Source organism: Penicillium daleae (genome assembly GCF_028827525.1).
Source record: "Penicillium daleae strain IBT 16125 chromosome Unknown utg000008l_segment0_segment0, whole genome shotgun sequence".
Classification (NCBI taxonomy): Eukaryota; Fungi; Ascomycota; class Eurotiomycetes; order Eurotiales; family Aspergillaceae; genus Penicillium; species Penicillium daleae.
In genome coordinates this window covers 3,415,820-3,442,948 of record NW_026623156.1, presented here as the reverse complement: position 1 = coordinate 3,442,948, position 27,129 = coordinate 3,415,820, and the positions used below count along the sequence as shown (strand labels likewise).

The following is a 27,129-nucleotide window of genomic DNA, read 5'->3' as shown; positions in this document are numbered from 1 at the left end:
GTGTAGAACCTCGTTGCCCACGCTATGTAATGCAAAGTTCAAATTAAAAAATGCCATCCAACTCAGACATGCTCACAAAGTGCCCCAACCGCAAAACTTCCGTCCTATTCTCATCGTTGAGCCAACCAAGAATCCCCAAATGCCGGCTCTCAAGGCAGCTTGCATCCCTCGCATGAGAATCATCCTGCCGCTGTATGCAAGGATGTTAGGCCACGAATCACCGCCAAACCACAAACCAACAGGATGGAGGTCTGATGCTCCGATGACCCCTGAGGGATGCGAGGCTAGATATGAATGCGCCAATGATCGGAGACAGAGGGACTCGACTGGTGAAAGAATGATGCTGCTGATGAATGCGGCAAGGTGAGCGGAGAGGGAGTCCACGGGGTGAGCAGAGAGCAGGGTAACTCGATGAGCGCCAGACAGATTATTCGCAACTGCTTGCCCTGGAATACGGGAGCCAATTGGAGGAAGTTGACCGCCAGGGGCTGTTTGAGTTTCTGCATTTTGTGTTGATGATGGTTGCCCATCGACTTCTTCCTCGGCTGGTTCTTCAACTCCATCTGGGAGTAGATGGGGGATGTTGGAAATTGGAGCTTCATCGGTAAGGTCAGGAGCGGGTTGGTTAGCAGCTAGACTTCGTTGGGCTTGGCTTTGGCGGATTGGCACAAAATCAGGCACATCTTGAGATGTTGTACCTCTTCCACCGGCATTCATATTCGCGAGTTCATCATGCTCTTGCGTCAACGGCGATTGTGAAGCCTGGTGCTGGGCTTGACTCAAGATCAGCGCTTCAAGGAAGTCAGCAATTGATCTTCGATCCATGGCGGTTGAAGTAGGGCGCAGCCCTGTGGTTCCACGACCTAATCTTGGAGTGGACGAGTTTCGGTTTGGAGTTTGATCTTGAGAGTTGCGGCTCCGGCTGCCTAGAAGTTCTAGCTGCATTGTGATAATGTCAGAGCTCTGGTGAATCAACGAGGCCCTGACCCGCGGCGAAGTGGGCGGGGATGTTTCTGGGGATGATGGACGAGAAAAGAGAGTATTGGCACGAGAACTATGTCGATTTCGCGTCGTGCTAGTTGCGCTTTCCGCTTGTTGAGTATTGCTTGGAGAGCTTTGCGATATGGAGGCTGGAGACAGTGCGCTCGTCCGACCTAGAGTGGCCATTTCAGAGAAGTAATCAATACTCATCTCCCCAGGAGATTGTGAGATCCGATTCTCGTTTGTGAGGACTTGATTGATGCCCAGATCCAACTCTGATTCGATCACGTGATCATCTTCTGAGATGGTTGGCAGATCAAGTCGCATCATATCAACCGTAGTCGTGCGTGCAAGAGCACCAGAAAGTCTGCTGAGAGCGGTATCGGATGTCTCTCCGGCAAGGTTGTTGCGTAGTTGAACTTCTTCAAGCTCATGCTGCAGAGATTCGATTGAGTGTCGAAGGTTTTGTATTCTCTCTTGATTGAGCGCTTCGGGACCCTGTTGCTCTGATGCAGGACTTGAAATAAGGCCAAAGAAGGAGAGTATCCATCCCCGGAAACTACATAGTTCGCACTTGATATCTTCCAGCAGAGGAAGCCTCGCACGCCGAGTCTCTTCCTCCGAACGACGCCCTAATGTAGGAACGACCCAGTCAATGAGGTTTTCGTCGTACGCAACACGGATTGAAAGTTCGTCGGCCAGCATTGGCTTAGGCAGTTGACGACGGATTAATCTGTAGATCCGTTCTTCAAGAGCTGGACGTAGATAGAAAGCATGGAAGTAAATCAAGGCATCAGGTGACAATAAGAGTCGTACGACAAATCCACCAATAGATGAAAAAGAAAGATCAGTAGGTAGCGGCGGAAACTGAATCAAGGACTCTCTGCCGTATGGAATCAAAAGACGAGCGCTGGGTATTGAGTTCGGGGGTATGAGGGCGAGAGACTGGAGCATAGAGTACATGTAGGCCTCAACAGAAAGAAGCAGGACTGCGCTCCTTACTCTGCAGAAGCGGTCAGTGTCTTGAACTCCATGGCGGCATGGTTAGTACTTACGCTGAGGCCGTGAGTATAAACAGAGATCGGGCTCCAAGGGAGAGCTTATCGGTGCCTGTGAAGTATAGCACATAGTTCCGCGCTGTGGCAAACAGACGACTCAAAGGATTCTCGCTGATAATGGATAACCCGCCGGACACAGCCCAGGCAGGAATACCAGCAAAGTAGAAGCCGAGGATGCCTGTTGCGCCACGCTCTAACCGAATCACGTCAAGCAGAGCCGCGTGGGCATAATGCTTGTATGTCTAAATGGAATATATTCATATTAGCCGCTACGAAACGGAATGCCAACATTTTTGATCTTACCTGAATTCTTCCAGTCAAAGACGAGGACCACCAAATGCCGAAAAGGGCAAAAATCTGATCAAAAGTGGTGATCACCAGGCCGAAATCGTTCTCGGCGGCGATCTGGTTGATTTTTTGCTGCTCGTCAGAAGGGCTTGCATTGCGATCCTCGCCACTGACGACAATTCCCATGGTAGAGAGAATGTCATTTTTGGCCCTTCGTAGTTCCCTGGCAAGAGCTTTGGATTCTGGGTTGACTGGATGACCCCGAGCATCATACTGCTGCATATAATCATCCGCATAGACACTCGACCCCCCTCCGGACCGGATTCGAAGGGTCCACGGTAGCTGTCTCAGGAAGTTCATATGGAGAGCGCCCCTTGGCAAAAGGTCAGTACAAGATCTGTGAGAGTAGATATGACCAGGTAAAGGAGTAGCATCGAGTACGCCAGCATAAGACTGGCACGGTCGTGATTGATATAAGCCATCTGCTTGTAAGCAGCCTGTCTCGGAATATACTTCCAAGAATAAAATATGGCCGAGGTTCCAAGTCCCCCAAAACATCGACAATGAACCAAAACCACGAATGAGGATAAGGATAAGGAGCGATAAATGAGCGGAGTAGAGAGTAGCGCTTACCAAAGCGAGGCGGTTCAAGTAAGCCTGTCGGCCCATCGTGAAGAAGAAACACCGGAGACTGGCGGGTCTCGGTATCCTCAGTATCCCCACGATGCCCAAGGCGTCAAAATTCGTCTTCTGCTATGTAGCCTTCGTGAACGAGGTATGAAGAGAAGCAAAGCAGTGTTGATGAGGCGGCGAGGAGGTCCACGTGCATGTGCCTCCGTTTGACGCGGTTGCCGCGCTTCTCGCACAGGCCGTATCTTATCGCTATGCAAACACTGCAAACTTAAAAAAAAGTTGGCCGAGCTTTTCGCGACTCCGACTTTCCAAGTGGTCTGGCGTGAAGTGCTGACAGGCTGTCGTACAAATCATGTCCAAGGCCATTGTCAAAACTACTTTCGAGGCGTCTCGCACGCTGCGCCCTATTTATACCGGTGGCAGCACGTCGCTCGACGCTAGCGGTCGCATCTTGTTAACTTGCGTGGGTGAAGATGCTTTGATTGTGGATCTAGAAACTGGTGACCAGCTTGCCAGTTTGGAAGGCGTATGTTCTGCTATTATCCAAGTGTCCTTCGGGAACTCTCACTAATAGATTCTCTCAGGATGGGGAAATCATAACGAGTTTGGCTAGTATGTTAGCGCGAAGAAGGCTCTGATCAGAGCGACCGCTGACGATTCTTTAGTTTCGCCCTCTGCGTCGCACGCCGTTGTCTGCTCCCGGTCAATGTCTATGCGAATCTACTCGCTATCGCCTTTTGATGAATCCTCTAAGACTATCGAGGCGGAACTCGTCCGGACCTTGAAGCCACATGTCGCCCCAGTCATCTCAACCACAATCGACCAATCCAGTACTCTCTTGGCTACTGGTGCTGCTGATGGCAGCATCAAGGTTTGGGATATCCGGGGTGGTTATATCACACATAATTTCAATGACCGGGGGATCATCTCTGCGCTCTGCTTTTTCGAGGTTTCCACTTCGGAGGATGCCAAAACAGCCACGAAGAAGAAGTCAAAGAAGCAGGCATCCAGGTATGGAGACGAGGATATGGAGGATGCTGCTACCACCGCTACAGATTCTACTGTGGGATTCCGATTGGCGAGCGGCTCTGAGGAGGGTAAAGTGCGCGTGTGGGATTTGCATAAGAGAAAATCCATTGCTGCACTCGAGTCGCACGTCTCTTTAGTGCGCAGCCTATCGTACTCTCCGACAGAGAATGCTCTCCTTTCTGCGTCCCGTGACAAGACTGTTATCATTTGGGACGCACGAACATGGAAGACACGCCGAATTATCCCCGTTCTTGAAAGCGTTGAGGCTGCCTCTTTCATCGCCGATAGTGGGCTGTGCGTCATTGGTGGAGAAAACGGCAAGTTGCGAGTATGGGACTGCAATCGAGGAAGCGAAGTCACCGCAGAGCAGGAGGCTGGTGAGGAGTTTGAGACCATCGTGGCCATCCAGTACTCCCCGGGTCTGCCCTTTGTCATGACCGTTCATGCGGACCAGACGATCCGTCTCCACTCCGTCGAGCTGCTGTCTGATTACAAACCTGGATCAACCGTTGAGCCATTGGAGATTACTCGACGAATTTCTGGAAATGATGACGAGTATATTGATCTGGCTTTCGCCGGCCCTGATCGCTCGATGCTTGCTCTCGCCACGAACACAGAGAGCATTCGATTGGTGTCTGTGGCTCCCTCGGAGGACCGACCTTCCGCTGATGGCGAGGAGTTCTTCGGTGCCGACATTCATCATTTGGAAGGCCATGAGGATATCATTATTTGCCTCGATGTAGACTGGTCCGGTCACTGGCTGGCCACTGGAGCGAAGGATAATACAGCCCGCCTCTGGCGTCTCGATCCTAAGACCTCTTCTTTCAAGTGCTTTGCGATCTTCACCGGTCACGCCGAGTCATTGGGTGCGATTGCTCTGCCACGGGTGCCGCCCCCTGCCGGAAGTCCCGCCTATAATGACCCGATCAACTACCCGCCAGCATTCCTTATGACTGGCTCCCAGGACCGGACCATCAAGCGATGGGATACAGGAAAGCTGGGTCAGCTCAAGAGCGATGAGCCACATTCCCCTAAGGCTGTCTACACTCGCAAAGCTCACGAGAAGGACATTAACGCCTTGGACATCGACTCGGCATCTGCTCTCTTTGCGTCTGCTTCGCAGGATCGTACCGTTAAGATCTGGGACGTTGAAGAGGGAGCTGCAGTTGGTATCTTGCGAGGACACAAGCGAGGTGTCTGGTCGGTGCGATTCGCTCCAAAGAACACTCCCATTGTCAACACCGAGGAAGGAACTAGCACGAGCCGTGGCTTAGTTGCTACGGCTTCGGGCGATAAGACAGTCAAGCTCTGGAGCTTGTCCGACTACACCTGCCTCCTCACATTTGAAGGCCACACAAACAGCGTCCTCAAGGTGATCTGGCTCCCACCTCCTCAAATTTCTAAGAATGAGGAGGACGAGGAGGACGAGGCATCGGCCGGCAAGAATGCCAATCACACAAGGCCTCTTCTGGCTTCAGCCGCTGCTGATGGGTTGGTCAAGATCTGGAATCCCTACAGTGGCGAGGCCGAGACAACTTTGGACAATCACACAGACCGAGTCTGGGCTCTAGCTAGCCCAACACCATCTGGTTCCAGAAACGATGTCAAGCGAAGCTCTTCAAAGCTCAACAGTACACCCTTCGCCCTTGTCAGTGGATCCGCTGATTCGACAGTAACCTTCTGGACCGATACAACCTCCGCCACATACTCCGCTGCTGTGAATGCCGAATCCGAGCGGATTGAGCAAGACCAGCAACTTCAAAACCACATTCGCGCCGGCAACTACCGCGAAGCCATCACCCTTGCTCTCCAACTGAATCACCCTGGTCGCCTGCTGTCCCTTTTCACAGCTGCCATTGATGCTGCTGAGGACCCGACTCGATCCGCGGAAGAACGCGCACTCGCAGCCAACAGCTTGTCCGGAAACCCTGCTATCGACGAGGTACTGCAGACTCTCGGCACCTCTAACCTGCGTACGCTGCTCCTGCGTATCCGGGACTGGAACACGAACGCACGTACAGCTCGTGTCTCACAGCGTATCCTCTACGCTCTCTTCCGTTCATACCCTGCCTCGACTTTCGTTGAGCTGGCTACGTCATCCGTACAAGGCAAGAATGGCCGTGCTGGAGGTGGCTTGAAGGACATCATGCAAGCCTTAGCTGCGTATACGGAGAGGCATTACAAGCGTATCGAGGAGCTGGCTGATGACAGCTACCTGGTCGAGTGGGTGCTGAATGAGATGGACGGTGGTGTCGGTCTTGGTGGTCTGATGGACCTAACAATCAAGTCTGATAATGATGCCAATGGAGACTTGGAAGAGCATGAAAAGGATGTGATTATGTTGGAGGCATAAAATTCGTGTATATGATTGGCGCATTGCTTCTGGGAGTACCAGGTTGGGGATAATTTTACCAAAATTTAGACATTTGCAGTTCAATTCGTCCTTCTTTCTTTGTGTATGAATAAAGAGTCCTGTTTGATAGATATCAATTGCCTAACTTGAAAATTCCCACCCAGTTTCGTCGCCATATCAATCCGTCTTGTGAGATGGCTTAGCCAATCCGTACATGACATAACCCGCCTTGGGCCATTTTCGGCTGCTATCGACAGGGCAAGCCATTCGAAAACCTGAGAGATGCCTATGAGTAATACAAATGAGTGGAATCAGCGTCCACTGTGGGATCTCCGATCATAGAAAAAGAGTATCACATACATCTTTCTGGTAGACTCGTCATAGATGATCTCTTTCTACATCTCTCTCTACCTACGCAGCTTATCGCGGTGGCCTCTATTAAGAATAACGATATAACCCCAGTCGCTACAGTAGCTCTGAGTCAGTGAGTAAATTCTTCGAAAAAAGTACTAGATAGAGGCTTCTTCTCCGGTTCGGTGTAGCTAGTGTAGAATCAGAATTCCTTATGCCTGATGTTGCATGTTGTTAGGCAGATATCTGGCTAAGTAGGGGTTTCTGCCCTTGAAATTTAATAAAAACGCCACTTGCTGAAGGTGGCCACTATCGGCCACCGTAGTCGAAAGCCAGAGAGCCGCAATGCACAAAGACTATCTGGATTTATACCGGCCTTGGCCACTGTCGCACTTGCTGGGCGATAATTTAACTGTGATTTAGATGAGGGAAAACGTACTCTAGTCCTTCGCCAGAACGTCCTGGAGAAGATCACTTATTGAGGGCATAGATACACTTTGTTAGTAACTATATATGGGGTAGTGATTGAAATTGTTCGATTGGCTTTATTTTATTCAGGGTATCTCTATTTTGGTATATCGGAGCCATCCATGTTTGGCCATTAGAATGGAATGCATATCTGGAGAGCCATATCGTCGTTCGTAAAATACATGGGCAACCTTGCTACTCAAGTCCAAGTTGCTCATCATCCTCTAGTCATCTCTCCGGCTTCGACGAGAGTCGCGGTCGCGGTTACGATCGTTTCGAGACGAATGAGAGGAGTGTCGCGAGCTGCTATACCGATCATCGCGATATTTCCTGTCTCGGTCTCGCTCACGATCACGATCTTTGCGATAATCTCTATCACCGTCGCGATCTCGACGACGCTCTCTATCACGCTCACGTTCCCGGTCTCGGTCACGAGGAGAGCGATCTTCCCTCCGATGGTCATCGTCATCGTCGTATTTTGAGCGTCGAGATGAATGACGGCTAGCAGATGAGCTTCGATCCCGGCGGGAGGAGCCATTCCTTCGATCAGAGCGGTCGTCGTCATAGTCGCGTTTGCGGTACTCTCGATCCTGGTCCCTGTCACGACCGCTCTTCTCTAAATTGCGATCCCGTCTCTCGCGCCAGTCATCTTTCTCAACTTGTGACTTGGAGGACTCCTTCAACTCTGCGAGCTCTTCCTCGGTGATATATTCACCGGTCTTCTTGTTCCGCATCGTAACAGGCATGTAGACACCTTCGACGTTGCCGCTCGCATTTTCTTCACCCTGTTTCCTTGATGCTTTGCGCATGGCTGACTTTCCCCACGCACCAAGCTCCACTTCAGCACCCTTTCCTGAATCCTTAGCGCCAATTCCCAAGAATCCCGGACGTCGCTCTGGGCCAGTGGGATTCTTTGCTTTCTGCGCAGCTGTGGAGGAGCTGTAATCACCCCGTCCGATAGACTGACCGTCCTTCCAACCCATACCTCTCAAAAGCGCAGCTCCAAACTCTTCCACCGGGATAGCGTTGTATTGATCTATAGTGGCAGATTCGGGGCGGGAAGCCACGTCTGTTCGGAAAGAGCTTGTTTCGTCGTGGCGCCTGAAGGGCTCCTCATCCTCGTCGTGCTTAGAGGATTCAATCACGAGGTCTGTCCGCCGCTCTACTTCACCGGTAGTCTCCTTGAGTAGAGCTTGCATAGCTAACTGGTCTTCCGTAAGAGGTTTCTGGTCTTCGGTTGAAATCGGCTGTATATGATGCATAGGTTGATCCTCTTTGACAGTGGGAATCTCCTCATCTTGCTCAGAAGGCTTTTGGGCAAAACTAAGGCCATAGGCCATGCTCGGGCCTTCAGTCTCAACCGCTCCTCCGGCCGGGGCCTGTCCATTCTTTTGCGCTTCTCGCATAGCCTGCACTTCACGTGGAAGCAGATTCTTCTTGCCCTTCCTCGCATTTGTGCCTGGGCGGTCACGCCAATTATTCTTACTCGTCACAGGAATCACGAGTGGTTGGTTCGCATCGCTGACAGCTTTGCCATCAGCGGTGATCTGGCCACCGGTATGCGTATCGAAGCCCAAAATTTCTTCGTGGGCGGGGGCACGCTCTTCGTCGGAGGAATCATCGTCATGGCCGAGCTGATGCGGGCGACGGGCTAAGGGGCGACTCTTGCTGGTTGGAGGGTCGGAGGGGCGTCCTCGAGACTGGAAAGTGAATGCAGCCTTCTTTGCGGTGCCAGTGGAGCTGGAAGAAAAGGCAGATGACTTAGAATCACCCCCACTATGCTCAGCAAAGCCTTGCGATGAAGACATCACGCCAGATCTGTGAATAACGAAGGCTGTGATGGTTGGCTCAAGCAGGAATGCAGGTTCGAAGGTTTGATATACGAGAGCTCTTTGTGAGGCGGTGGCAAAACCGGAACTAGCCGCGCGGTTGATGAAGGCGGTCAAGCTCCATTATCGATTATCTACGGAGTACTCCGTACACAGTACAGAACGGCTGGCAGCGAGCTAGAAAAGATATCAATCTTCTATATTCTCGTCTCTGTCTCTAGCTAAAGTCAGATAATACGTAGGAACAGAGTTTAAAGAAACTTGAGCTCAGCCTAGGCTAGAAGATTAAGCGTGCCAAATCTACAGACAGGAGTTTCAGAGACACGATCTACTATGTCTACTATGGCACTACGAGATCTACGCGGTGCGACACAATCGGCTCAATATTGGGTGATACGATTCGAAACTAATCATACAATTCGTGCTCGTGAGTCCGTGGGTCTAACGAAAAACCAACCCAGAATTTCCGCCCATCCCAGAAGATAATACATGCCCAAATCCAGAAAATTCAAGGACACTGGTAACAAGGAGCCAGTGCCGAATCTGGTTCATTAGATTAACGAACACGCCAAAGGGAGGTTCAGGATTCGGACAAGAGTGAAGGTAGAATTAGAGCGCGCAGGGAAGGGCTCAAGGATGGCGTGGGGTGTGAAAAGAATAAATAGCAAGGTGCGCCGTTGATATCCCGGAGCACCAACGCCAGAAGGACAGAGGGAATAAATCAGAGTAAAAAGGGCGAGGAGGAAGTATTTACATGTGAAGGGAAAGGGTTGAAACAGCAGAGGGGGCACATCGAACCATATCTGGTTCTTAGCTGCTCGCTGTTTGAGCAGGTGGAGGGTGTGGACTCTTACTTGAGCCTTGCACAGTACCAGCTTGGGCGCTCCCGCTGCGCTGGGTCTGTGGAGTGGCACTTCGGCTGGCCTGAGGAACAGCCCCATTCACGGCTGGAGAGCTAGTGACATTGACTCGGTTTTGTGGATTGTTCTGCGGAACGCGCATCATCGGAGAGAACCCTTGATTCTGTGAAACCTGCATTCCGCTTGGCATGCCAGGCTGCTGAGGAGCTTGGAAGTTCCCGTCATGCGGGACCTGGTAATTGGCCTGAACGTTGTTCATCCCACCAGCGGCAGCGTTCATGGCAGCCTGTTGTGACATCCGTTGCTGCTGGTACTGGTTGAGGCGTTCGGTGGCCAGCTTGTTCACTTGGTCCGCGGGAAGGCTAGGGTTGGCCCGTTGAATTTGACTCTGGAAGGTGCTAATTGTGGGGACGACACCACCTGAGAGAGGGTTGGGCTGACCCATGCGAGGCGAAGGAGTCGAGACTCCCTGCGGGGTACCACTGTGGAAAGACGGGCTCTGTATACCACCCTGGGCTTGCATAGCAGCCATCATAGCAGGGTTAGTAGGAGCACCGTTGACATTGGGCACATTGATATTAGGGGAGTGGGATCCTTGTGGCGCGAACTGTTGGTTGTGGAACTGCTGCTGAGCCTGCTGAGGCTGCCCCGGCGGTTGTGGAACTTGTTGCTGGCGGGATTGCAACAATCGTTGTTGCTCTTGCAGGCGATTTGCCTCCCGTATCACTCGTGCGTTATCCGGAGACGCCTGCATCGGCATACCAGGTCGGGCACCCACATTCGGCATCTGGCCCTGAGGCATCATTTTCATGGCCATCGGGTTAGGCGGGATTTGGCCGTTGACAGGTGCCGCCCCAGCTGGCATACCTTGCATTGGCTGAGTGCGAGCCTGGTTGACCCCAACATTAGGAGCCATACCAGCAGGCATTCCGTTCGGGGTACCATTCACCATGGCGCCATTCGGTGCGTTTGGAGGCAAGTTGTTGGGTCTGCCCGGAACATTCATCATTTGCTGCGGAGGCTGTTGCTGGTTGGGCACCTGGCCTCCCCGCTGAGCGACCATGCTAGCCCTTTGCTGAGCAATCATCTGTTGCCGATACTGCTCCTGTCGTTCCTGGAGCTTCATTTCCCGCTCATGCTTCAGACGGCTGAACTCGGCTGGCGAGGAGATCGGAGGCTTGGGTTGATTAGCTTCATTTGCCTTCCTCAACGAAGCGAGATGAGATGCATGCTGTTGCTTTTGCAACATCGTTTCTCGCTTTTTAGCCAGCTTCCGCATGGCATCAAGCAACGCCAGATGTCTTGACGATCGGCGTCTGTCCACGCGTAGTGGCTGAGTGGTTCTCCGGCGAATAGGCTGCTGTGGCTGACCATTGTTGGCCGCTTGTTGTTGTTGTTGCTGTTGGGCAGCTTGCTGTTGAGCCAGGACAGTACGCTGGGCAGTCTCAAGTCGCTGGTGATAAGCCCGGAAGTATTGCGTCTTAGACATATCTGCTGGTAGACCTTCCAGGCCCACCCAACGCTCAAAACATTCCCAAGGGGTTCGTCTCTCGGCTCCAGACGTGAACAATGATGGTGAAGTCAGGCAACTAGAGATGAGCGACCAATTGTAAGAATATTCCTTGACCAGGCGGCGGAGTTCGTCGTCTTCCGACAAAGTCCATTGGGAAGACTGGCGAGATTCAAAGAATCCAACTGAGGGCATCGGATGCTCCGTGGGTGGTCGGAAGGAATGACCAGGGTGGATACGGTCTCTGATGGGCTTGTTCTCAGGACGGAAGAGAGCGACATTGGTCTGCTCGGGCGGCAGGTCTGTGATGTGATGCTCGGATGCGGAACCATACTGAGAGTAGTCGTATCGCGTTTGTTTACGAGGGCGCTCCTCGTCTTTGTGGAAAGTGATTTTGGTGGTAGCGAACTTCGAAACAGGGAGTAGCTCATGCTTCCAGGCCGAGTCAGGAAGGTCTTTGAAGGCTGGCGATTGAGTGTCGCGGACGAAGCGAACGGGCTGGTAAAGCGGCAATTCATCCAGTAGCTTCTCTGCGGAAGGAGTCATATCAATGGAGAAATTGAACTCGTCGGATCCCAATGAAAAGATCGCTGCAGGAGCCACGGTATCGTGGATATCATGTCGAGACTCCTCATTGAATCCATCACTGACCGATTCCTCTTCAGCGGATGGTACCAAATCAGGCGTAGGGTGGGATACTGCGAACGTCTCGTCGCCTGTGTCTTCCGAGGGAGAAGCCACGCCCAGTTTGGAAGCAACGGGTGCAACTGGTTTGGGCGTTGGGATTTTGGCGTTCACGCGAAGAAGGGAGCGGTGCTCGTCGTCGCTATTAACGTACTCCGCACACCACTCGGCACAACTCTTCGCTGCACCCAGCTTCCACTTCCGTTCCTCGCGGAAATCCGTGCGCATCCACTTCATGTGATCCAATAGGACATCCAGATAGCTAAACGAGCGAGGAGGCTCGGCAGATCGCTTCATTTGTCGCAGGGGCCATCGATTAGCATTCTGTAGTGCGTATATACGTCGAAGTGTCCGGCAGTCCATCTGCTCTTGGTACTCCAGAAGATGGTTCGACGTGCTCAATGTCTTGTGAGCCGATGCAAGAAGAGTGTTGAGATTGGTTCCTCTCGGGGGAGCATAAGCCCTGTTTAAGAATAAGGTGAACAAGTAATCCTGCTCCTCGTTCAACTTGGCAACAGCATCGCCCGAGTCCCGGCTCTCAAGGTCCATGAATTCAGCCTTGTCTTGCAAGGACGAAGGTTGTTTGGGGAATACGACAGTTGAGACTCTAGTTCTCTCCTTCTCGCGCTCCTTGCGATCCTTGAACCGCATGCGAGCAAGACTTTCGGGCGTCTGGGGTTCACCCGTAGCATGGGTTTTGTCGTGGGCCGTATGCCTTGGGGTCTCACCCAGGATTTCAGAAACGGACTTGTGACGAATCGCTCCAGATGAAACACGAGTTGTCATCCGCGACTGAGACACATCCGGTTGGGTCGCTGTAATCGATATCGGCTTCTTGGGCTCTGTAGGTGCTTCACCACCAGGCCGAACTTCATCTGCCAATTGCTCGGTGGGAGACAAGACTTCCGTCCCAGTAGCAACCGTTCCGGTAGGAAGCTTTGGTTCCTGAGGTGCAACCAAAGGTTCCTGATCAAGTTCCATTTGATCTTTGTCGGCGCAGGCCTCCGCGGTCGCTTGACTAGCCTGGTTGCCCAACGGAATACCATTGATATTGGCCTCCCGCAATGACTGGGCTTCCTCCATTCGTAGTTGCTCGTCCGGTGTTGATGGGATGAAGTTGGGACGGGGTTGCATGGATCGGCTGTCCTTGGGACTTTGGCGGCCAAGCTTGCTGACATCGGCCACCTCCTCTCCGGGGCTAGTATCTGGTGACGCGGCGACAGGAATTGGAGTATTCGTAGAGTAAGGATCGATGGATGAGGCAGGTGAGAGAGGTTGTTCGAGATGTGAAGGGCCTAGAGTGAGAGAGGGTCGCGCGTCCGATTTCTTTCGAGGGAGAGTGGTAGGTGGAAGTTCCAAGGAAGAAGGAGCTGTTCCAGTTGCTGCAGTGGGTTTCGCTGCACCAGGAGAGACCGCGAGCTTTGCTCCATTGTGGTCTTGAGTCGCAGGCGCGGAGACGCTCGCTTTCTGATCCGCAAAAGGCCGATCGAGTGGTGCAGTCGCGGCAGGGACGTCGGGATCCTGAGCGGCCGGAGGGACTTGTAGAGATGCAGTTTGGGGAACCTTTGTTGTAGACGCGACGACTGGTGTTACGACCAAGTTGGACCCGCCTTGCGGGCTTGCCCCAGTCGGAAGTAGAGAGGCGCGACCATCGACAGTCGAGGGAGGAGTAATCCCAGCGTGTTGCTGAGCCTTTACCTCCGCGGTGACAGCAGACGTAACTGGCTTCCGGGTCGGTGAACGCGCGAGCGCATGGGTGGGCAACGGCAGAGTGGCTTCGTCGAAGTAACGCCCTCTGAGGGAGGCATTAGTATAATGCGCATTTCGAGTCGCGTAATGTGGTTGATGCAGGTGGCCAAGTATAAGGAGAGAAATTCAGGGGAAGGACTTACCTGGTGAGGTCGTTGGCGTCAAGGAAGGCCTGCTCTTTCTGCTGGTAGAGAGAGTCGGCGGTCGCGCCCTCATAACCCACGGTCGCATAATACAACTCGGTCAGTTTTCGCTTGCGCGACAACAAACAGTTTCTGGGCCAAAATTAGTCAAATCTTCATCTTCCATCGACCAGAAAGGCCGTATTCAGGATTTTTCGAATTTTGCGATTAATACTTACGCGATCTCATCGTTCTTAGACCGGAGAAGCTCGTCGCGGAGCATGAGGTCTAACTTAGGGAAACAGCATCCGATTAACGCGGGAACAAAGGGAGTGGATTGACCGAGGTCATTCAGATTGGAAAAATCGCTTGAAATGATGATATCGGGTCTGGTTGTCGCGTGAGGCGATGGGAGGCAAAGAAGGGAGGACTTTTCTGTACGGGTTGGCACGGGAAAAAAGGGAAGCGCTGGGGAGCGAGTGGTGGTGAAGGTACGGTACAGTAAAATTATTACAGCCTGCCAAGGGCTTCAAGGGCAACGAACGGGCAAGCAGAGCAAACTTAGGATCACGCCCATCTTCATGGGTCTCCACAAAGGAAGTTAAGCAAGTTTTGACAGAAATCTAAGTATCTTCTACGGACTATTTGGTGGCAGTGAAAGAGAATTATCGCCAGGTTTAGCGATGCAGGGCCAACTGGTGAAGGTGAGACTCGTATGTAATGCGTAATTCTACAGCCTCAAGCTTCTCATGTCTGGCATTCCAAGGCCGCTTGCGAACTGGTCGACACCTGAGGCACAATGACACGGATCAGGATTTTTCAGGCATTCCACTGGAGGAAGTCTCAGGCAGAAAGGCAGCAAGGCAGCAAGGCAGTATGAGCACATGACCACAAGGTCATAAGGCGCTCAGGCCAACATCTCCCTCCCTCAGGCAACAAGGCATTAACTTTCCTATCAGCCGCTGATAACCTGCAGAAAAAAAATGCTGCAGAAAAGCCGCTCGTCTGTTAGCTCAACTTCTGCATTTCCACCATAACCGTCTCTGAACTGTCCGAAGCCATGGTCAAGCGCAAGCGCAACGATTCCTCCAAGGAGGAGAAACCTGTCGAAAGCCCCACCAAAACCGTCAAATCAGCCCCGACCCCGTCGCAAGCTCCCGATGCAGCTCTTACCATTCAAGTAGTCACTGGCTCTTACGAACGCGTGCTGCACGGATTCACGGCCGGGTTCGCCGCCTCCGCCTTGAACACCAAAGATGAAGCTTCGAATGAGTCCGATCCTTCGATCCAATGCGTCGACACCTTCTTATTCGAGGCTCATGGCTCCGCAATCCGCTGCCTCGCCCTCTCCCCGCTCCCCAAGGCCACCGACTCGGCGGACGCTAAGAAGGTCTTCCTGGCCTCCGGATCGACAGACGAGAGAATCCAGCTGTATTCTCTTGCCGCTGCACCCCCGGCCGTGAGCGATGAATATCCTTCTGTGCCGACACTGGCCGGGAACAAGATCCTCGAGAACCCCAAGAACCGTGAGCTCGGATCACTGTTACACCACTCTGCCAGCATTACTGCCCTGAGCTTCCCCTCGCGCAGCAAGCTGCTCGCTGCTGCTGAGGACAACGAGATTTCCATTTCCAAAACTCGTGACTGGTCCGTCGTCTCGACCATCAAGGCCCCACACCCCAAGGTCCAAGGCCGCCCCAGTGGTGACACGGCGCCGCCAGATGCTGCTCCATCTGGTGTGAACCACTTTGCGGTCCACCCCAGTATGAAGTTGATGCTGAGTGTAGGCAAGGGTGAGAAGTGTATGCGGCTCTGGAATTTGGTTACGGGTAAAAAGGCCGGTGTGTTGAACTTTGGACGAGAGATTCTCCAGAGTGTCAAGGAGGGCAAGTGGAGTAGTGGAGAGGGCCGTCGCCTGGCATGGAATGCCGCTGGTGAGGAGTTCGCCGTTGCTTTTGAATGGGGTGCAGTAGTCTTCGGAGTTGTAAGTTTCTCGCATTGATCTTTCCACTCGTGTAGTACGCTAACCTTTTGATATAGGACTCGACTCCCAAGTGCAGACTCCTCCCCAATCCTCGAAGCAAGATTCATCAGATGAAATATGTATCTTTTGCTAGGGATGGCGATGAGAAGAAAGATCTTCTTGCCGTCTCTACGGAGGATGGTCGTGTTATTTTCTATTCCACTACGGTTCTGCAAGATGCAGAAGACGGTGATGACTCTACCATTCCTCATGCTACCCCGGTTGCTCAGGTCGGTGGCAAGCAAGCTGGCCTGCCTGGACGTATCAAGGATTTCGAGGTCTTGAGCTTAGAGGAACAAGCAACTGAGATCCACAATGACTTCCTCTTGGTGACTGGAAACAGCGATGGAGTGGTTCGTGTCTGGAAGGTTAACAGCAAGGCCCTGGCGCCTGCAAAGAAGCCCAAGAGCTCGAAGGAGCCCAAGGAGACGATCCGCCAAACAGGCAAGCTCTTGACAACATACGAGACTGGAAATCGCATCACATGTCTGGCAGCCTTCATTATGCTGCCGGCCGAGGATCCTTCAACTCTCTTTGACTCGGCGGACGAGGAGTCTGGAGAAGAAGAGGAACAGTCCGAGAGTGATGAGGATGACGAGTGATGTGCTGGTGCCAATGATTGGCCATTGTATATACCCATTGTACTGTTAGACCCGGATGTATTCAGACATGCCAAATAAAAGTTTGCATAAAACGATTCAGCTTATTTTGAGTCAAGATTTGTGATCATTTCATACTAAGAACAAGGCGTATCATAGTTAGTTCGCCATCAGCTATGTAAAGTTGACTCATAACCTCGTAAAGTGCATCAAGAGACCAAGGCTGCCAGCAGAAAACACAAACGAAACAATCAGCTAGATGATAGCGAGCCCTAGAATGATAATTAAATCTTTAATTGACTGAAAATTCCTTTTCATCACTGATATACAATTCATCCAAGTGTCCACCCTCGTTCCAGTAGGCTCTTTGTTCCCGCCCAGCCCAGAGACACCGCCCGCTCGCTCTCCACTGCACAAAACCCCCCACCATTACATTCTTCGATCATATCGCCGCCCACCAGCAATTTTCATCCAACCTCTCCCTCCGACCACCACCGGAATCTTCTCCTCCTCCGCCCCAACCTTCTCGAATTCCGACGGGAAGGAACTGCTTCGCTTGCTATATTTGAAGCTGAGAAGGCCGCTGCTGAACGCGCGATCGATTTTTTCAATATGGCTACCAACGGCGATTTCTCCGACGAGTCCCTTCCAGGCAGCCCCAACCTCGATGCCACCAACGCCCAGGACTTTGACGACCAGGAGCCTCTCGACGAGAAGCCTCTCAAGTCCGCGATGAAGAAGTCCGCCGCCCCGCCTCTCGAGGCTCCCAAGCGTCCCTGGCTCCCTGAGCAGCCCGACCCAACTACCCTGGATCTCTCTACACTGTCGCCCTTGTCGCCCTTGGTTATTGCCCGTCAGGCCACTCAGAACATCGGTACCATCGGTAAGGCTGCCATTAGTCGAACGAGTTATGCGGGAACTCCGTTATTGACAAAGTTCGAATCCAATAGGGCACGTCGCACACGGTAAGAGTACGGTCGTGAAGGCTATTTCAGAGGTTCAGACCGTCCGATTCAAGAATGAGTTGGAGCGAAACATGTAGGAGGCCCTCCGTTTTCTGAATTTGGAAATGTCAGCTGTTAACATTGGACCATCTTTAAAGTACCATCAAGCTGGGTTATGCAAACGCAAAGATCTACAAATGTGACAATCCCGCCTGCCCTCGGCCGACATGCTACAAGAGCTACAACAGTGCGAAGGAGATTGATCCGCCTTGTGAGCGGGATGGCTGTGAGGGAACATACCGTCTGCTCCGTCATGTGTCCTTCGTTGACTGCCCCGGGTGAGTTACTTTCGCCCGAATACCGTCTCGGAAGCCTGGAATAAGCTAATTCCTTTTTCTCGCCTCTCTCTAGTCACGATATTCTCATGAGTACCATGCTGTCAGGTGCCGCCGTCATGGACGCTGCCCTCCTTTTGATTGCCGGAAACGAAACCTGTCCTCAGCCCCAGACCTCCGAGCACTTGGCTGCTATTGAGATCATGAAGCTCAGCCACATGGTTATCCTGCAGAACAAGGTCGATCTGTTGCGCGAGGAGAGTGCTCTGCAACACTATCAGTCTATCCTCAAGTTCATCCGCGGTACCGTCGCCGATGGTTCGCCCGTTATCCCCATCTCCGCTCAGTTGAAGTACAACATCGACGCCGTCAACGAGGCTCTCGTTTCTCTGCCTATGCCCATCAGGAATTACAGCGAGACTCCCCAGCTTATGGTTATCAGAAGTTTCGATGTTAACAAGCCTGGTGCGGAGATTGATGAGCTTAAGGGTGGTGGTAAGTCTCATGCACATACTCGGCTCATTCGACAAGTGATTGTAGCTAATGACTTATAACACAGTTGCTGGTGGTTCCATTCTTCAGGGTGTGTTGAAGGAGAACGATGAGATTGAGATCCGTCCCGGTCTTGTCACCAAGGATGAGGCCGGTAACATTCAGTGCCGTCCCATTTTCTCCCGTATCGAATCCCTGTTCGCCGAGAACAACCCTCTTCGTTTCGCTACCCCCGGTGGTCTTATCGGTGTTGGTACCCGTATTGATCCCACTCTTTGCCGGTATGTATTGTTATCATCATCTGGTCTCCTTGGATTTCACTAATTTCCCCTATAGTGCTGATCGTCTGGTCGGTTTCGTCCTTGGCCACCGTGGCCGCCTCCCTGCTATCTACACCGAGATTGAGGTTAACTACTTCCTGCTCCGCCGCCTGCTCGGTGTCAAGACCGCCGATGGCAAGCAAGCCAAGGTTGCCAAGCTGGCTAAGAATGAGGTTCTGATGGTTAACATTGGTTCCACTGCCACCGGTGCTAAGGTTCTGGGTGTCAAGGCCGATGCCGCCAAGCTCAGCCTGACCAGCCCTGCCTGCACGGAGATTGGAGAGAAGATTGCCATCAGCCGAAGAATTGAGAAGCACTGGCGTCTGATTGGTTGGGCCAACATTGTCGCGTATGTATCCCCTTGCCTCTACCTTATCTGGATATATCCCTGATTAACAATACTTTTTCTTTGCAGTGGTAACACCATCGAGCCTATTGCGCACTAAATGAGTGTGCTTCAAGTGACTTCCAGTCCTGAGTGGTCGAAAATCGGGAAGAGAGATGTTGTATGAGGATGATTCGACAGACAAATGCTGCAAACTCCTCCGCCAACGACACTCCAACCGCTCGCTTTCACTCGGGCTCACGCTCCGCGGTTTACGATTGCGAAAAGTTTTACGGTTATGACGAGTCGGAAAAAGTGAAGGCATGACATTTACAGATTCCCCCGGCTGAATAGAGAGGAGTGTTTTTTTTCGGAAATGTTTACCCCGTCTCCTAGTCCAATCATGCGCCTTGAATATACCTGCGGCCTTTCGATATGGCTTATAGTAGGATGCTGGTGGGTTTGGGTCGAGACGGGGTAGGATATGAGTCACGTTGATGAAGAAGGAGTGTACTTCTTTTTCTTTTGTGTTCTAGGGAGTTGTATTGAAGAGGTTTCCTTTACCAGATTTTCTTTTTATTTGTGATTGCGTCTGCATGGCCACGCTCGATGTAGATGGATATATGTCTTGCTATTCAAAGCCCTTAGCAAGGTGGAATCCGTGCTATGGAAAATGGAGAATTTATTGCATCTCATACTTTGACTTTGGAATCCTGAGCAATGATCAATAATAAGTCAAGCAAAAGTAAGAGATGGTTTCAATAATAGTAACAGGGTCCTGAAGATGCTGGTTCCTGCATTGATCGACCATCAACTTTGCCGAGCCTGAGGTGCCCGCAGCCCCATCTGACTAAGGCAACCCGCAATAACAAACGTCGCTTCTTTGGCCTTTCAAGGATCCCTCCCTTGACAACGTCGCGCATCTGCATCATGTGGATCCTTGAGGTAAGTCTATGGTTGTGTAAATGAGTGATTCAACCATCATTTCAAGACTTTTCTTCATTCAATCTCGACTGACTGCCGTGTTTACCAGCAACTCGCGCGTCTTCTCGACCGTCCGCTCTTCCCATGGAAGAACGTGCTCGTGGGGTTCTCCCTGGGCCAGTTCGTCCTGGAGGGTCTCCTTTCTCTCCGACAGTATAAGGTTCTTCAAAAGACAAAGACCCCTAAGGTTCTCGAGGGCGAGGTTACCCAAAAGGTCTTTGATCAAAGCCAGGTATGACGTTGCGCAAGGAAATGATGGAACGTGTACAGAAGCTTATTGGAGATGCAATGGAATTTAGGCGTATGGTCGCGCCAAGGCTAAGTTTGGCTTCGTTTCCGGTCTCTATGGTCAAATCCAGAATCTCGTTTTCGTCTACGGCGATGTCCTCCCCAAGCTCTGGGGCATCGCGGGTTTCGTGTTGGCGCGGTACTTCCCCGATCGATTCCAGGGCGAGATCTCGCAAACGCTTTTGTTCATCTTCGGCTTCAACATTCTCAGCACTATCCTCTCGCTCCCGGTCTCCTACTACAACACGTTCGTGCTGGAGGAGAAGTTCGGTTTCAACAAGCAGACTCTCAAGCTTTGGGTGACGGACATGCTCAAGGGTCAGATGCTGGGTATTGTTCTGGGAACTCCGATTATCAGTGCCGTGCTCAAGATCGTCCAGAAGACTGGTAACTCTTTCTTCTACTACCTGTGGCTCTTTGGAGTCTTCGTCCAGGTGTTCGCCATTACCATTTACCCCATCGCTATTCTGCCCTTGTTCAACAAGCTGTCCCCTCTGGAGCCTGGTGAGATCAAGACTGGTGTCGAGAATCTTGCCAAGAAGCTCAAGTTTCCTCTTTCGGAGCTGCACGTCATCGATGGCAGCAAGCGCAGTGCCCACAGCAATGCCTACTTCTACGGTCTGCCCTGGAAGAAGCACATTGTCATCTACGATACCTTGCTTGAGAAGAGCGAGCCCCAGGAGGTCGTCGCCGTCCTGAGCCATGAGCTCGGTCACTGGAGTCTGAGCCACACCACCAAGCTCTTTGGTATTGCTCAGGTATGCGCCGTATCAATCTTTGTCATACTCTCTTTCCGAACCGTTTACTAATATTATTCTAGTTCCACATGTTCTACATCTTTGCTCTGTTCTCCGTCTTCGTCAACAACAAGTCTCTATACCAATCCTTCGGTTTTGTTAAGGAGCAGCCCATCATGATCGGTTTCCTTCTGTTCTCGGATGCTCTCGCACCCATGGACGCCGTCGTGAAGCTCCTGATGAATATCCTGAGCCGCAAGTTCGAGTTCGAGGCTGGTATGTCGTTCTATCATGTTAAGTTATTTACCATAATGTACTGATCCGGTTTCTTTGCAGATTCTTTCGCCCAGGGCCTTGGATTCTCCAAGGAGCTCGCTTCCTCGCTGCTTAAGCTGCAGATCCAGAACCTGAGCACCATGGATGCTGATTGGATGTACGCCAGCTATCACTACTCCCACCCGATCCTGACTGAGCGCCTTGGTGCTCTTGGCTGGAAGGGTGGCAAGGTCACCGATTTCAAGGAGGAGGACAGTGAGAAGCCAGTGAAGGCTGCGGATCGCGAGCTGTAGACGTCGACAGCGGGGCAGTGTTGCTTTTTATTTTCTCGGGATGAAAATCTTTGGTCATAAGTGGCGGGTGATATAAAGGAATAGGAAGTTAAGGAAACAAAAGGCTCGAGGCTTCCGTTATGGGATTAGGCCATAGCTGAGACTTGGCACCAGTCGGTCTATCAGGGTAGAACCAAACGTTTTATCCGGACATGAAATGCAGCTTTTCACATATCCAAAGGGAAAACATATACCAGGGAGTGGTAATCAAGAAAATACAAAGAACAAAAAAAGAAAAAAACTCCGACCCAATGCAACAACGCCTATAGCTCCAAGATCCAGCCAAACAACAATTAAAACAATCAATCTGAGTCAACCTCCTTCTTCGCCTTGGCCTTCTTCTCCGCCAACCGTCTCTCCTTCTTCTTTCTCTTCCGCTCCTCCTTATCCACAACTGCAGACTGCTCCTCCTGCTCAGCAAAAGCCTCCGCCTCAGTCTCCATCTCCACATCCTTCATCTCCAGATCATCCTTCTCCCCCTGCTCCTCGCCATTCTCCCCCTGCTCAGTCGACGCCCCCGCAGCAGGAACATCCAGGTAATCCTCGCCGGGATTCATCTTCTGGACGGTCAGATCCCGGCCCAGCACGTCGCCGGCCAGACCGGCCTGCACGCGCTTCAGATTGTGGAGGATCAGGTTTGGCGCTGCGGAGGTTGTGCGGGACACGGGGCCGCTCTCGCTGACGCTGGCGTTTGGCTGGAGCGAGGCGTCGGTTCGTGCGCGCTCCAGGTACATGGCTAGGAACTCGTGGGCTTCGGACTGGGAGATTGGCTTGGTGGTGAGCACCGTCGTCGGCGGGAGGGCGGCGGGGCCTTGGGCGCTCATTTTGACGGGCGCGGGTGGTCAATTGTTGGTGGTTGTGGGTGTTTGAAGGAGTGTTATAGATGCTATAGGCCGTGGAGGATTCTTGGGGCCGGCAATAGTGTGGTTGAGGGCCGGGATGTAGGCCTTTGGAGGAAATTGTTGAAGACTTGGAGAAGCATCGGCGCATTTGCGACAAAAAAGTTTCGGGGCGCTAGTCCTAATCGGGTAGCATATTCACGATTCTACAGTAGAGTAATGTGCAGCATCACTTATTTTCTATTAGTATTATTAGATAGATAATTAGATCAATTAATCTGTCCTTTTTTAACAAAGCTTTACCATTCTTGATACTATACCCATACTTGCATTGTGGTGGTTGGCCTTTGACAGTATCAATAGAAACTCCTGTGGCTGCGGCTCCGCGCTTAATTTTCTTCTCGAACTTCCGAACCACCGCAACTCGCCACTCCCAACGCCAGGCCCATCAGCCCGCTCAACCACAGTTATACCCACCACCACCACTTCAATCTCCTACCTCTCCCACACAATTGGGCCATCCACAATGCTCTGTCTTCGCTGCAGGGCTCTGCCCGCCCTCCAAACCCCGGTGTCCACCATGCGCACGCCGATGACCAGGTACGCAAAGCACACGAGTCCCAGTCCAACTCTCCTCCTCCACCACAACCATCCCAAGTCAACCAGCGTCTCAGAAAACTAACAACCTGACCAAAAAAAAACCAGAATCCCCCAATTCACATCCCAAAGGCCCATCACACCATCCACCCTCCTCGCCTACCGACCCTTCTCAACCACCCTCCTCTCAACACCAACCCGCCTCCAACAAACCCAACCCCAGACGCTCTCCCTCCAGACTCCCTCGACATCGGCGTCTCTCGCCCCGTCAATCTCATCACTGCTGCCACCGCAGACCCGCTCGTTCTCGGCAACGGCTTCGCTGGGCGTGAAGCGTAACACGTTCCGCCCCTCGCGGCGTGTGCAGAAGCGTCGCTCGGGCTTTTTGGCTCGTAACACGGATAGGAAAGGGCGGTTGACTATTATTCGTCGGCGGGTGAAGGGGCGGAAGGCGATGAGTTGGTAAACGGGGACTTGCATACAATGGTTGCAGAACCGAGGGTTAGTTTCTAGAGGTGGGATCGTTGAGGGCATCAAGGCAGGATATATATGCCAGGCCAGTGTGTGGCTCTTTTGTACCATATTTACCATTCCTGTCCAGTGGTGGAACACTTGGAACTGGGATGTTGTGGAGATTATACTCATTTCAGCAATTTTTTTCTTATATTCTTGATAATGTGTTGCTTTTGTCTTCGTGTGCAGCCATTGTATTAGCTAGCTAGTGTGTATCAAGCTCTCTACCTAGGTTGCCGTGTCTACATTTCGTGGAGCGCGTTCACTTATCATCTTCGTCACTGTCCTCCTCCTCAGAGCCGGACTCGTCATCTTCGTCGTCCTCGTCCTCGTCATCATCATCTTCTTCTTCGTCGTCCTCGTCCTCGTCGCCGAGCTTGAAGCCGTAGTCGTCTTCGAATTCTTTGAGGGGCTGAACAGTCGGGGTGAAGCCGATTGACTCGAAGCCTTGCTTGAGAGTCTTCTCACGAATGTTAGTATACTAGCCTTGAAAAGATGCGAAGCAGAAATCAATATACATACCTCCTCCAGAACAGTACCGCAGGTGACGACAAGGTTGGCAGTCTTCGCCGCGAACAGAGGCAGGATAATCTCACGCAGAGCCCCCTTGACCTCGTCAACACTGATATCCCGCACCTTTTTAAGCATCTTCTCCTTGTAGTCGCTGGGCAAGTTGCGCACGACCTGGCGAATGAAACTGCCCTGGGCAGCGCTGGCAGCAGTCATCTGCTCGTTGGCAAAGCCAACAACGATGCTGCTAATCGCACCCTCCAGCATGAGAGGATCGAAGGGACTAGCGCCGGACAGGTGGTCCTCGACAATCTGCTTGCTAGCCTCGAACGCCTTGTGCGCGTTCGGAGACCGGTACACGTCGAAGTTGACAAAGCTGGTGTCGATGTTGTAGGCAAAGTTAGTACCATATGCCAGACCCTTGCCGCGGACAGCGACCCAGAGGGGACCCTCCACTGCGTTCATGTAGGCAATGGCGACCAGCAGAGCGGGGAGCTTAGGGTGATCGTAGGAATCGAGACCCCGGGCGGTGGCATAGGCGTACGAGGAGTCGACAGTGGGCATGGGGACAATGTACGAGTGGCCGCCGATGTTCTTGCCGGCGTCACTCAGGAGCGCGCGGCGGTTGGTAATGGGCTTCAAGTCCTCACTGGCTCCGAGGCGCTCGGCAAAGGGCTTCCAGGAGGAGACCGGACGAGGCAGCTTCTCAAGGTCGGCGATAACCACAACCCGGACATTGTCGGGCTGGAAGAGCGATTTGCGGATCTCTTCCATGCGGCTGACAATCTCCTCGGGCTTGTCGGCGAGCAGGCGCTTGACACGCTTCAGGTAGCGTGCCTTGACGAGAGTGGATCGGGCCCGAGCAATAGACTCCTGGGCGTAATGGACCCTAACATGAACTGCTGCGAGCATATCATCGCCACTGCGCTTGGAGTCGGGCACGTCGGCCAGGAGACGGGTAGTGATGGCACGAAGTCTCTCGACATCGAAGATAGAGCTCCAGCACAGCTCATGCAGCCAGGCAATGGCAGATTCGTACTTCTCACGTTCCACCTGGAAGGACAGACGGAGCATTTCCGAGTTTCCAAGGGCGCGGCCAGTGTCCATTCCATAGCCGACGGTGTCCTTCTCCAACTCCACGACAACCTGCTCAAAGTTGATAGTCTTGCCATCGCGCTCGACAGGAATGTTGAAGAAAGCTTCGGTGTAGATGGAGAGCAGGGGACGCAGCTGGAGGGGAACAGACTGCGCTGAGATGAGAACAGACAGCTGCACGAAGCTGCTGGGAATGTGCTCAAAGTGGATGAAAAGGGGCTGGTCCGCATCGTCCGCCTCAACCAACCTCTGGATCTGATTCTCAGGACGGCCAGCCTTCAGGGCAGCACCTGAACGGGCTGTGGTAGTGTTCATGAAATGAATGGAATCGGTACTCGGAATGGCAAACTGGGCCAGAACCGCCTCTGGGATCTCCTTGTCGTTCTCAGCCTTGGCCTTCTCAAACTTTTCGGTCAGCTCCTTGAGACCCTTCTCGCCGAGACGTTCCTTTTGAGCGGCTACTCGTGCTTCCTCCTCGTTCTTAATCTTGTCGGACAGCTTCAGAGACGGGTATCCCAGAACAGAAACGTGGTTGGCATCGGCAATCCACTTGATAATGAACGACCGCCATTGCTCCTCGTCCCAGTGCTCCAGCGCATCGTATTCCTTCAGAGATGCGACATCCCGCAAGGTCGACCCGTCTCGCTTTCCGAACAGGAAGTCAGTGATAACGTATTCCGCGAAGGAGTTCGCAGAGTTCTCAGTTGAGAACTTCCAAGTACGGCGCTGGCGGTCAATACACTCCTTCAGGTACTTCATGTCCAGCGGCTTGTTCATGGCATCCTTGAGGATCTCAAAGAATCGCTTCTCCACCTTCTCGAGCTTGTCGGTCTCCACGCTAGTCAGGGTGAAGCGGATCTCGATGCTAGGGTGATCCTCGGTAGCATAGTAAACAGCACTAGCAATCTGTTCCTTCTCAACGATCGTGTTCTCCAGAAGAGACGCAGAAGAGCCAGCGAGATACAAGAGAGCCACATTCAAAGCCCCGGCTGTGATGATATTAGCTTCGCTCTTCCATAGGCCAGAAATAGAACATACATTGGATAGGGTCGTTGCAATCCGGTCCGAGGAAGCGGATCTCGATTTCACCAAATGACTCGTCCTCTTCAGGGAAATCAACTTTCTGGATGATCGACTTCTCCAGAGCTGGAGTCTGCTTCGAGTCCGTCCAAGGCCGAGTGAACGGATCATTCGGGCTCGGAATGACATCCAAAATCGTATCTTCAAACTTATCCAAAATCTCCAGCATGTTACCCTGGTCGACCTCACCCGTGATGACTAGGCAGAGGTTCTTAGGCTGATACATCTCACGATGGAACTCACGAATCCGCTCAGCGGTCAGAACACGAAGCTGCTCCATCATACCACCGGTCTCGTACCGGAAGCCGACGCCGGGAGGATAGGTTGCACGTCGAGCTGCCAGGTCAATCAGCTCAGCGGCATTGTTCTGTACACCTTGCATTTCAGAGTACACAACACCGGCATCGTTACCGGTTCCATCAATGTGGTGGACTTCGGTGTAGCAGCCCTCATCCGTCAGAGTGGGGGCAATGACATGCTCCAGGTAGACCGGGAGAATACGAGCAAAGCCCTCCCAGCCGGCGGTATCAAGAGTGTAGGCTGTGTGGTCTGTAGCTGTCCAAGCATTGGTGTTGGAGTACACACGGGTCGCCAATTTGTCCAAGAAGCCCTTATAACGGTAGTTACGAGAGCCCATGAAGCAAAGATGCTCCAGAGTGTGAGGGGCGCCCGAGTCATCATGGATCTCCGTGGCAAGCACAAAGTAGCCGTTCACCTTGGGGCCTTTCTGGTCAATGACCACGACCCGCATACCGGTCCGTTGCGATTCATACTCGGTGAATTCACTGGCGGAGTAGTCTGGCTTGAACTGCTGGAGCAGCTTGAACTGGCTCTTCTGCACCGAGGGCGACATGTTGATCAATGGGACAAGCCCAGAGAAGATACTTTGCCGGAAGTTTGGCAGTCTAGTCTATTGTCAGCCTCA

At 52.4% G+C, this 27,129-nt stretch overlaps 11 protein-coding genes across 11 annotated transcripts; 6 read left to right on the top strand and 5 right to left on the bottom strand.

The window, feature by feature from the left end:
- Positions 1-72: 72 nt before the first annotated feature.
- N7458_009771 (uncharacterized protein) lies at positions 73-2,996 on the bottom strand (the record flags this gene model as incomplete). The annotated part of the gene is made up of 4 exons (XM_056913153.1): positions 73-1,984; positions 2,037-2,281; positions 2,343-2,669; positions 2,961-2,996. 4 exons carry the CDS (start codon positions 2,994-2,996, stop codon positions 73-75), a joined length of 2,520 nt encoding a protein of 839 aa, XP_056762002.1.
- A 316-nt stretch (positions 2,997-3,312) lies between these two features.
- Positions 3,313-6,342, top strand: N7458_009770 (U3 snoRNA-associated protein UTP13; the record flags this gene model as incomplete). Its single annotated transcript, XM_056913152.1, has 3 exons — positions 3,313-3,486; positions 3,545-3,572; positions 3,626-6,342. The coding sequence occupies 3 exons, from the start codon at positions 3,313-3,315 to the stop codon at positions 6,340-6,342; spliced, it is 2,919 nt and encodes a 972-aa protein (XP_056762001.1).
- Positions 6,343-7,378: 1,036 nt separating this feature from the next.
- Positions 7,379-8,969, bottom strand: spp2 (spliceosome ATPase-activating subunit SPP2; the record flags this gene model as incomplete). The annotated part of the gene is made up of 2 exons (XM_056913151.1): positions 7,379-7,467; positions 7,577-8,969. The coding sequence occupies 2 exons, from the start codon at positions 8,967-8,969 to the stop codon at positions 7,379-7,381; spliced, it is 1,482 nt and encodes a 493-aa protein (XP_056762000.1).
- Positions 8,970-9,800: 831 nt separating this feature from the next.
- eaf1 (MYB and HSA domain protein) lies at positions 9,801-14,198 on the bottom strand (the record flags this gene model as incomplete). The annotated part of the gene is made up of 3 exons (XM_056913150.1): positions 9,801-13,839; positions 13,937-14,068; positions 14,155-14,198. 3 exons carry the CDS (start codon positions 14,196-14,198, stop codon positions 9,801-9,803), a joined length of 4,215 nt encoding a protein of 1,404 aa, XP_056761999.1.
- A 777-nt stretch (positions 14,199-14,975) lies between these two features.
- On the top strand, positions 14,976-16,540 carry N7458_009767 (putative 60S ribosome biogenesis protein Mak11; the record flags this gene model as incomplete). The annotated part of the gene is made up of 2 exons (XM_056913149.1): positions 14,976-15,899; positions 15,956-16,540. 2 exons carry the CDS (start codon positions 14,976-14,978, stop codon positions 16,538-16,540), a joined length of 1,509 nt encoding a protein of 502 aa, XP_056761998.1.
- A 609-nt stretch (positions 16,541-17,149) lies between these two features.
- On the top strand, positions 17,150-17,506 carry N7458_009766 (Eukaryotic translation initiation factor 2 subunit gamma; the record flags this gene model as incomplete). Its single annotated transcript, XM_056913148.1, has 1 exon — positions 17,150-17,506. The coding sequence occupies one exon, from the start codon at positions 17,150-17,152 to the stop codon at positions 17,504-17,506; it is 357 nt and encodes a 118-aa protein (XP_056761997.1).
- A 408-nt stretch (positions 17,507-17,914) lies between these two features.
- Positions 17,915-19,074, top strand: N7458_009765 (translation initiation factor eIF2 subunit gamma; the record flags this gene model as incomplete). Its single annotated transcript, XM_056913147.1, has 4 exons — positions 17,915-18,311; positions 18,376-18,589; positions 18,645-18,977; positions 19,044-19,074. 4 exons carry the CDS (start codon positions 17,915-17,917, stop codon positions 19,072-19,074), a joined length of 975 nt encoding a protein of 324 aa, XP_056761996.1.
- Positions 19,075-19,883: 809 nt separating this feature from the next.
- N7458_009764 (zinc metalloprotease) lies at positions 19,884-21,531 on the top strand (the record flags this gene model as incomplete). The annotated part of the gene is made up of 5 exons (XM_056913146.1): positions 19,884-19,898; positions 19,987-20,169; positions 20,237-20,983; positions 21,046-21,238; positions 21,299-21,531. 5 exons carry the CDS (start codon positions 19,884-19,886, stop codon positions 21,529-21,531), a joined length of 1,371 nt encoding a protein of 456 aa, XP_056761995.1.
- A 341-nt stretch (positions 21,532-21,872) lies between these two features.
- Positions 21,873-22,394, bottom strand: N7458_009763 (uncharacterized protein; the record flags this gene model as incomplete). Its single annotated transcript, XM_056913145.1, has 1 exon — positions 21,873-22,394. The coding sequence occupies one exon, from the start codon at positions 22,392-22,394 to the stop codon at positions 21,873-21,875; it is 522 nt and encodes a 173-aa protein (XP_056761994.1).
- A 541-nt stretch (positions 22,395-22,935) lies between these two features.
- N7458_009762 (mitochondrial 54S ribosomal protein bL34m) lies at positions 22,936-23,472 on the top strand (the record flags this gene model as incomplete). Its single annotated transcript, XM_056913144.1, has 2 exons — positions 22,936-23,009; positions 23,139-23,472. The coding sequence occupies 2 exons, from the start codon at positions 22,936-22,938 to the stop codon at positions 23,470-23,472; spliced, it is 408 nt and encodes a 135-aa protein (XP_056761993.1).
- Positions 23,473-23,781: 309 nt separating this feature from the next.
- Positions 23,782-27,057, bottom strand: N7458_009761 (putative zinc metalloprotease; the record flags this gene model as incomplete). The annotated part of the gene is made up of 3 exons (XM_056913143.1): positions 23,782-23,979; positions 24,042-26,113; positions 26,163-27,057. The coding sequence occupies 3 exons, from the start codon at positions 27,055-27,057 to the stop codon at positions 23,782-23,784; spliced, it is 3,165 nt and encodes a 1,054-aa protein (XP_056761992.1).
- Between the last annotated feature and the right edge of the window lie 72 nt (positions 27,058-27,129).